Here is a 9,763-nt window from a genome sequence, read left to right on the forward strand (position 1 = left end):
ACCCCACCGTGTCAGTCAAAAGACACTTGTCAGGTTTCATTACCCAGAATTCTGTTGTAGACACATCATCAGAGGCGGCTTACAGCGGCAGATAACCTTGAAAGGACTCATTAATGTCCACTCATCAACCTTGCAGGGCTTTTTCCAAGTCTCTATAAGTCTCTATATTACTTTGTTATTATGGGAAGATGTCTTTGTTTGCATGTCAGTGTCATTGCAGCCATAGGAGAGCATAGGAATGTATAGGAATAGTGTAAGTGTACCTACTTTTGCTCAATTGAACCACTTTCATAATTATATGAATGTTTAAATGGCACACCTCATGTACTTAATGGTCAGAGCGGCATATAGGGGTAAAATGCAGTAGAAAGAGATAGGTTTTACTTCAGTAAAATATCTAAATACTTTTTGAAATATGTTTTTCTCAATGTGGGTGAACTGACACTTTAATCAAACTGATGCAACATTTCTTTCCAGAAGAAAATAATACACTCATGAATGCTTAAAAGTGGATTTTGCCGACTACACCACTACTGGTTACAACACCAGTAGTGGTGTTGTATGAATTTTTGCTGATCAATGGCTGGTGGTCACGACTCACAGTTTATTTAATACTAAATCAAGTCGCATAATAAAATATAATAACGCAGTGATAATGCATCTCATATCATATCGAACATTATTTGGGGGTGATTTTGGGCTATGTATCCTTTAGCAAAGTGGAAGTTATCTGTCCTCATGTCACCAGGGAGCCCGTGTGGGTAGCTGCAGTGAAACAGCAGAGGCGCTGTGTGAACCACAGGATCCGCGTGACGACACGGTCACATGTCACCGATGTGACGAGACGAAGCAGGAAGTACGTTACCGTGCAGGCAAAAGTGAGAGGAGGCGGAAAAGAGTAAACATGCAACAAACAATCTTTGATACAAATGGCGGAATCACTCGTTTCTGTATCTGACTAATTAAGAGATGTTTTTTCCCCTGGATATCTTTTTGTACACAGTTCCAAGGCGGGAGGTCAACTTTTACCCCGTTTATGATTGTAGTTTTGCAGGAGCATGTTTCACCAAAATTACCCGTTTAAAGCATTTGTCTGCAGATTGATTGTTCTCCGTGTGCAGTTTAATAAACGCTTTGTAACAATGTCAGTGCCGAGCCTATCAGAAGACAGCTCAGATCTCCTCACAGGCAGAAGCCGGTTAAAGATCAATGCAGACTTTAACGAGAATGCCCACGATGGAAGAAAGTTCACAGAGGACGAGGTGGCCATCCATAGAGCCCATACAGAGGCGTGCGAGGTAAGAGGAATCCCCTCTCATCCAACGATGCGTTCACGTTCAATCATGCTGTTTCATTTGATTACCGCAATTGTCTATGATTATTAGCAGCGGGCTTTTCTGCTGGTTATAATTTAACTGAGTACAAGTTTGCCATTCAAAGTATTAGTAAAAGTATAGTATTATAAGACAAATGTAAAAAGTAAAACTACTCCTGCAGAATGGGCTCTTTATCAGTGACAATTGTAGGTTTGTTTTAATGCTGGATTAACGAGCATCATATTAATGTGTATAGTATGTTATGTTTATTTTTGATCTGATGTTAACTTACTGTTGAGTGTATGATAAATGACAAGTGATCATATTTTACACAATGGTCATACATTTGGATGTCAAATCTGAATCTACAAAGTAATTGAAGCTGTCAAATAATGGTATTTGAGTCAAAAATATTTCTCGTTTAAAATGTAATAGACTAGAAGTATCGTATAAAGTAGGATGGAAATCTCAAAACTAATGCAGCACTTGAGCAAATGTACTTAGTTTTGAACTGTTTATATGAGACTATAGCTGAGCAAAGTGAAACCATGTGAACAAAATAATACTGACGCGGATGCATAATATGTCACCTCAGTTGGAATTATTTTTGGAGCCAATACCAATATTCAATATGTTCTCTCACATATTTAACAATCTTGCTTGTTATTGCATAACGTAGGAGGAGGATCTTCATAGAAATGACTACCTGCAGTTAATTAAGTGTTTTTAAAGACTGCCAAATTTACATTTTCTCTTCAGTGGCATGCTCCTTGAAAGAACAAACCCAATGACGATGGGAGTTCCACGCTGCTGACCGAGAGATCTCATGTCAACATTGACTCTATGCTATTGCTCTGACAGAGATCAAGATTCTTTGCCCCATTTTAGGTCATAACATCATTATATATTTAAAAAATGCATAAATACATGTATATATTTAACATAAGCATTGCACACCCCCACGCTCACAGTATTCAGTTTTTTGTCATTTAGATTCTGTTTACTGATATTGTAAAGAAGGCTGGTTTAGACTGGACCTCTACTATACTTTCACTTTTCAGCCTTGATAAACAAAACGTCTACAGACGAGATGTTTAAACATCTAATAAACAGCGAGCAAACATATTTTCAACGTCAGATTGCTCAGTGGGACAACAAGCCAAATCATCAGTACAAATAATACCGGAACAATCAGCCCACTTGTTATGTCGGAGGATGTTGTGAATGTCGTTGAATGATAATATGCCGGCTGTCGTGAATCTCCAAAGCCCACCTGTCCTCAGGGCAGAGTCCCCTGTGGGTCCTTGGCAGAGTGAATTATTACTCTAATTGTAATTACTTAAAGTGAGCATCATGGTTAAGCATTTTACTTTAACACAAGGTTTCACTCTTATATTTATTCATTTCTCAATCATTGAACAAAGAGATTGTGGGAAGATAAGACATTTGTGGTGTCACGTGGTAGTCTGAAGGTATTTGAGAAAGATTCCAATTTTATTTTGAAACAGTTTTGTTACAACTTTACTGAGAAGTATACCTACCCGGTGCTTCATACACTCCTGTCATAAACTAATGACGAGCATTGTTTTTGTCAGATCCATCATATTCACCAAATCGTACTTGCTCCTCCATCAAACGGAGCGAGTGAGCTCTGTGGTGATGACAGCAGTGAATAGGTGTCATCTCCGTGCCTTGAGGCTTATCTGTTGTAAACATTGTGCTTCTGAGTGTGGGTGAAGTTGAGGAAAGTTGGCCGCGACCTGAGGAGAGTAGTAGGGCCTGGGCTGGGCTGGGTGGGAAAAGCACAATGCAGAGGGGGCTCGGCTATGCCAGCTTCACTATGTGGCCCTGCAATGCCATGTGACATGACAGGCCGTGTCACCAAAAGGCCTGGGGCCTTTTTCCCTTTGTGGCCTGTCAAAGCTCACCAACTAGTGGGCTCTCAGTTTGAAACAGACTGAGAGGTGACATTTTCTAACTTCCTCAGGGATGACAGAGTAGCTCAGTGTTTTCCACCTACAGAAGGTGTTTGTTTGTCTGTACGAGATGAGCGATCGGTCAAAAATAAAGGAATAAGTGTGTCAAAAATATGCCTTTTTTTTTAAGCATCCTGTAAATATGCAGTGACTCTGAAACCTAAATACAGTGCAACCAGTTGATTCATCTATGCAGATTGCACACAAAAAAACAGGACTAATTCATTTGTGGCATCTTAAGAGTTAGACTGTCTTGCATCTGTTTGTATGCATAGAGGTCGTCCATTCCCTCGTCTCCATGGCCCAAAGCAATCCATCTCTATATGTATGTGTTGATACTCAGTATTGCTCCTGCATGCGCCTCTGTGTCTGGGTGTGTATATTGCACTGTATGCGGAGGTCACACACCAACATGTGTGTTTGTATGTCATACTAATCCAATAATAATCTCTTGATGATGTTCAGGCAAAGAAGCAGATGTATGTGGACCCTTCCAGTGGGTACAAGGCGTTCACAGAGTATGCCCACCTTCAGAGAGGGCAATGTTGTGGCACCGCGTGCAGACATGTAAGCTCTTTGGTTTCTGTTTTTACCAGGTTGTGTGTTTCTCATCTGGCCTCGGCTGTTAAGTTTGGTCTTGTCCCATCCTCTTCTGTTCTTTTCTGTTCTGGACCCTAGTTTCCCAATGATCGTTTACCATAGATGGTAACGTGTCTGAGAGCGGTTTGACAAATGCTCTTCATTTCTTATGCTCAAAGCTGTGTGTTAAGAGCATCTTGATATCAGCTGTCCGTTGTGCTAAAAAAGGATACTTCATGAATTGAGTATCACTGTCTAGTTTCCTGAACAGCACACATGCATTTAAAAAATGTCACTCAGTACGACAATGTAATATGTTTTATATGATACATGTTACTCACTGGAAGTAAGTGTAAGAAAGTAAACTGAAGTTATTTGCCTGTGGGTGAAAGCAGATGTGCCCATATGCACAAGTTCAGCTTTAAATCTAGCAGTGATGATTGTTAAGGAAGAGAGCAATATCATCTCTTCGTGCATGTTGTCATTCTGTTCTCAGATAAGCCTTCCTTTATGAGAACCCTGTCAACAAAACAGAACATTTAATATCGACGCAACACGAGACCAAATAGAAAGCAGCAACATGGAGGCCAAAAAGAATAAAGTGAAGTGAAAATCCCGTCTTCAGTCTCGCCCCATCCCGTCCCCGTCTGTCTTCCCCTGTTCTGTCTTTTCTTGCTCCGTGTGCTTCCGTCCTGATTTGGTTCGGCTTCATCCTGTTCTCGTGTTCGGCGTGCATGTCCATGTCTTGTTCTCTGTGATGTCCTACTCCACCTGTAGCCATTTCATTATTTATTTTTCTCCTCTACAGTGTCCGTATGGCCAAGTCAACGTGAAGGACCCTGCAATGAAGAAAACGTTTAATTCTCTATTTTATGTATAGGCCGATAGCCTGACGAAGGTGAAACGCCTGCTCAGAACGGATCCCAGCACACGCTGCTTGGCTTCTGCCTGTCGTTGTTTGGACCACTTGAGAGTCATTTTTAGCAGTGTACTAAATGATGAAATATGGGTAGTGTCTGTGCAATATCTACCTCCTGTGAATCACAACTATTCTCAGGATTATTTTTATTCTCACAAGACAGGGGAGGAGGAGGAGGAAGGATTTGTTCACTAGAACCTCATGTAAAATAGTCTTTTATCACGTTTTTGTTTTGCTGTATTTTTCTGATATTTTTCTCATATGTCCAATGAAATGCCTCGAGCTTCGTTTTTTCCTTTTCTCTTTAAGAGTATTAAATATGTGGTGGTATCCCGCTCCTCTAATGCATTTACAAGGGCTGTGGGAGTATGGAGATGAAAACTGAAGGAGCAGTTTAGATCTTAGCCCTCAAGATAAAGGGCATGTAAGCGAAAGTAACTGCAGCAACTGTAGCTAGTCAGATGGAGTCTTGTGCTCTTTTGCTTTGCATCCCTTGTTAGTCTTCCTCCCAAAATGTAGAGCTGCATGAATATTAGCATCATTTAAGTGCTCGACTTAACTGTCTACCTTTGACTGGAACGCTGTGTTGTTAAAAATAGGCAGGGGCCAAGGGTCGGCCCTCGCACTCGGCTGCGCTGCTTTTACACCACTTGATGGAATCAGGCTGTTAACAAACATGCCACGGACATCAACAGCAGCCCTCCCCACCGGACTCGCAGCTCAGCCTCCTGGCAACACTTGGCTACAGCGCAGCTCCCCGCGGCTGCTCTCCTGAGCTGCAGCCTAATGAACTCCTGGGCCCCTCTCATCCCAGCACTGCAACAGATCCGCTCATATTCGCGCGCATGCTTAGACGCACACACATGCATAGGCAGGCTCGCTCCGTCAGAACAGCCTGTGGCTCCTAATAGGCCAATATAGAATAAAGGTTGCACTAAACACCGCACTTTGTAGCCCACAGTAATAGTACAAGGTAAGGTCAAGCGCTCATGCAAGCGGCGCCTGTGCGTGCGAGAGATGCTGAGGGGAGATGTGCCACTTGATTTGTGAGTGCATGTGGGTAGGCAGCGCGATGCCTCCAGGCGCTCGCTCTGAACCTGCCACACACACTCTCCTGTCTCCACCTGATTGGGCAAACAGCGTCGGGATGAGAGGATGTGTCTGCCGCGGAGATTCTGTCGCTGCCGCCAACCGGCGCGGCCACAGTTTCCCATTCGGCAGGTGGGTCCCAAAGGCAAGTGCTTAGTGATCGGAGCAAAGCCCTGTGAGCGGCTACAAGGAGATTCATGATCCCAACAGTGCTGGGGAGGACAGGTTCTCGGGGACGCGTCGTCAGTGCGGGATGAGAGGCGAATTTATTTGGTGTTATTCTAAACCGAGGCAGCGGAGCGTGCGGCAGCAACATTTCTACAGCGGGATGGTGAAGGTGTCACACTCATCAAGTACCTGGGCCCGCTTGCCTGCCGCGGCTCTGCTGGTTTTGCCTAGGGACTTGTCTGTCACATTAAAGTAGATGCATTGCCATTCAGGGCCTCGGCAGTCCTGCAGCCTGACCATGAAATAGGCCAACTTTCATGTCTGCCTCATTCCTCCACGTCTTCCCAATCCAGTGATGGCACAGTTTGAAATGTTTTTTTGTTTTTTTTGGTAATTTAAATATCATGTTCTAGCCTAGCAGTTGGTGACTGAGACACAAACAGCACAGCAATCCATTCGACAGATTTATGGAGAAATTAGCTTGAACATTGACCCCGCCTCCTGCCCCCGTGGGCAATCATCATGAAGTTCTATGTTTAGAAAGAGTAAGCCTTGTCTTAGTGGGCGTATACATGTTCTTAAAATGGGACCTTTTTAAATGCTTGACTGAGTATGTCATGAAGCATTTAACTAAAAATCAGGACATGATTTCTCATTGACTTTCAGATAAATTGTTTGTAATATGCTAGACGTTTTAACGATATAGCCTTTTTTACTTTATTCGACACGTTTGGAACATGAATGTATTTACCCACAAAAGGCCTCAGTCGATCTTATTCATGGGTTCATTCATTTGATTGATTTAGGCTGTATTATGCAATGCCAGTAGAAATACATTTTTTCTTTATTAGGTACACAATCTAATGCAATTCAATGCAACAGCTCTGTCATGAATTCTACCTGGACGAAGTTCATACAGCTCAGTTTCTGTTGAAATGGTTGTGAATGTGTAAATTGAATTATATGTTTATTATTGAGGTTATAGTTTGCAGTGATGTTGTACAGGACTCCAAATATTAAGAGGTGTTTCAAATTTTTTGTCCTCCCTATTTATATACATGAGGGGGGGGGCAGAATATTAGAAACACTTCTCAACTATGACCTCAATGCTAAACATATAATTGAATTAACACCATGACCGTATCAAAACACCCTGAACATTATAGGCATTATAACAAATAAACTATGTCGCAGGACAATTGGATTGAATTGTACAAGTGTACCTAATAAAGTGGCCACTGAGTGTGTGTGTGTATACACACACACACACACAGTGGCAAAGTTACAGCAGCCAACCTGACATGTGGGGTGTTTATTTCAGGCATTTTGGACTGAACATCTCTGACCTTCAGCTGGAGCATATGCTGTGCTGCAGAGTGGCAGCTATGTACCGTGTGCCTTTCTACAGGACGATGGCACTCGCCGCAGAGAAAAAAGAGCTGTCCAGTTTGGAACAGTGACCAGACAGGCTCCAGTCACAACCAGTTGACAGGCCAAACAGCCCCTCCTCCCTCAACTCCCCCCCCCCCCCCCCCCCCCCCCATCTCCAAACAGCCACAGCAGCCCTGTGGCCAATGGCCTCAACCACAGTCAGTTACAGTGTCTCCATCACTGTTGGCCAGACCAGCCAGGAGCTAACATAGGGTTGGCGGGGGGAAAAAAACTTGAGTGTCAGCCGTATGATGGCTGAAAGGAACATCAGTCTCAGCAATTGGCCAGACACTGCTTTGTACGCTAGTGTGTGTGTGTGCACGCACGCAAGCATATACGTGCACGTGTGTCTTGATATTTGAGCAGCCCCTGCATCAACGTCTGGTCGTTCTACACAGACAATGTCAGCCCGCCTCGGGGCAGCAGCCTCCGCAGTGGTCATATGGACAACCAGATCCCTGTGGTAGAATTAGTGATAAAAAACACACACATGGCCACTGAGTGATAGTCAGGGCACCAGATTCCTTTGGACAGACAGGGCTGCAAATAGCACAGAGGAGCAGCTTCTCCCTCAGACCGCAACTGGTGGCCAGGCTCATGCCAGGCCAAGTGGTGGCCGCCAGATGAGCCCAGATAAAAGGAGACTCCGAGGCAGTAACAGGCACCTAGTGCCCAAGCAGCACTTTGGCCTGGTTATTTCCCACCTGGTTTTACATCAATGCAGTTATATCTGAGGTGTCTTGTCGACACGAACAAGACAAATGATTTGGCTTCTCTTTTTCTTTTACACTATAACCTTTAACTTATGTTCCCCTATGACTCAGTCAGCAATGAATGGTTGAAAGAAAGAGTGTGTGACAATATAACAACAAGCATCACCTAAACACGCGTGTCTCCTCCGAAAAGCCACTTTATCCCATAAGGTTATAGCAATAAAAAAAACATCCATCTATTATGGTTCCATGTCTTTTCTAGTGTGGCCAGATATGGACTAATACGTGCACCATTCCCCAGGAGGATACTCTGTCCCCAGAGGAGGTGGTGGTGGTGGGGGGTGGCGGCGGTGTGCTGTTGGAGCTGTTCTGGAGGCAGGGAGGGGAGGCAGGCAGCAGTTGGTGTGCAGAGAGCAGCGGCGCAGGCTGGCTAGTTAAGAGCTTCTCTCTCCTATCCTCCATCTGCCAGGGACCGGGGTTGTGATTTGAGCTCCAGCAGAGCAGAGCAGGGAGGAGATCGAAGGAGGGGTGGGGGGAGGCAGGGGATGGGGATGGGGGGGGGGAGGTAGTGAGCGGGTGATGGGAGGGGGAGCGTTGGCTGGAAGAGACAGAAAGGAGAAAGTGGAAGAAGCGGGTAGTTGGAGGAGGAGAGGGGGGAAAAAGTGAGGGAGAAAAAAAACAAGGACGGAAATGAAAAACCGGATAAGTGGGGATTGAGACGCCTCACATCTATTTATAGTCTTATTCTTGTCTACCATCATTAGCCTCTTATAAATCACTGTTAGGCATTTTAATTTGGCCATTAAAACAGTGATTTGGTCATATTTCACCCATGCTTGTGTGTTTGGATATTTCCTCCAACAATTATGAAGCCATGTTCATTGTGTGTAAATATTTCCAGGATGTCTCACCCACCCAGGCTCATGTGACTGGGATTCAGCTTTGCAGTGCTTCACTCCTCCCTCTGTTCCTCCTCCTCAAACCCCCCCTCTCCTTTCCCTTCCCACTCCTCTCCTTCCCTCTGTCAGTGTTTAGCCTGCACCACAGTGGATCCTGGGAGAGCCTTCCCACCTCCCACCGCCTCTCCCCCCTTCTTTGCCTCTCCTCGCCTCCCCGTCTCCTCCGCTCCTTTTCTGGCGATGCTCTGGGAGTGACAGAGCTCCCTCCACGAGACCGAGTGTCACTTGAGGTGACCCAGAAATGATGACTCCAGATGAACCCAGGATGTGTGGTAATCTAACCACCATGCCCAAGGAGCCAGGCGGCCATGGAGGCAGTCAGGCAGGCATGCCGGGTTGATGCTGCAGTGTCTGTGGTCTCACTGTTGAGCCGAGCACGCTGCAGAGCCTGTCTGGGTATCATGCTCGAAGAACGCTGTGTGCACGGGACGCGTTGTGGTACACAGTGAAATGGATCTGAGTGCCGTTGCATTATTGATGAGATACATTGTGATGTCAGCCCAGGCGGAAGGAGCAAAGCAAAATGACTGTTAGCAGTATGGCACAGTGTCATTTATGCAAGCATCAGAGCGGTGTAATTAATTGTCACCCCGTGCTCTCACTGGGGCTGAGG

At 44.8% G+C, this 9,763-nt stretch overlaps 1 protein-coding gene across 1 annotated transcript; it reads left to right on the forward strand.

Moving 5' to 3' along the window:
- Positions 1–899: 899 nt before the first annotated feature.
- Positions 900–4,940, forward strand: cUnh1orf53 (chromosome Un C1orf53 homolog). Its single transcript, XM_079267028.1, has 3 exons — positions 900–1,298; positions 3,758–3,859; positions 4,680–4,940. The coding sequence occupies exons 1-3, from the start codon at positions 1,059–1,061 to the stop codon at positions 4,749–4,751; spliced, it is 414 nt and encodes a 137-aa protein (XP_079123154.1). The 5' UTR covers positions 900–1,058; the 3' UTR covers positions 4,752–4,940.
- The last annotated feature ends 4,823 nt before the right edge of the window (positions 4,941–9,763 follow it).

This window comes from Melanostigma gelatinosum (genome assembly GCF_949748355.1).
Source record: "Melanostigma gelatinosum genome assembly, chromosome: 4".
NCBI classification, from domain to species: Eukaryota; Metazoa; Chordata; class Actinopteri; order Perciformes; family Zoarcidae; genus Melanostigma; species Melanostigma gelatinosum.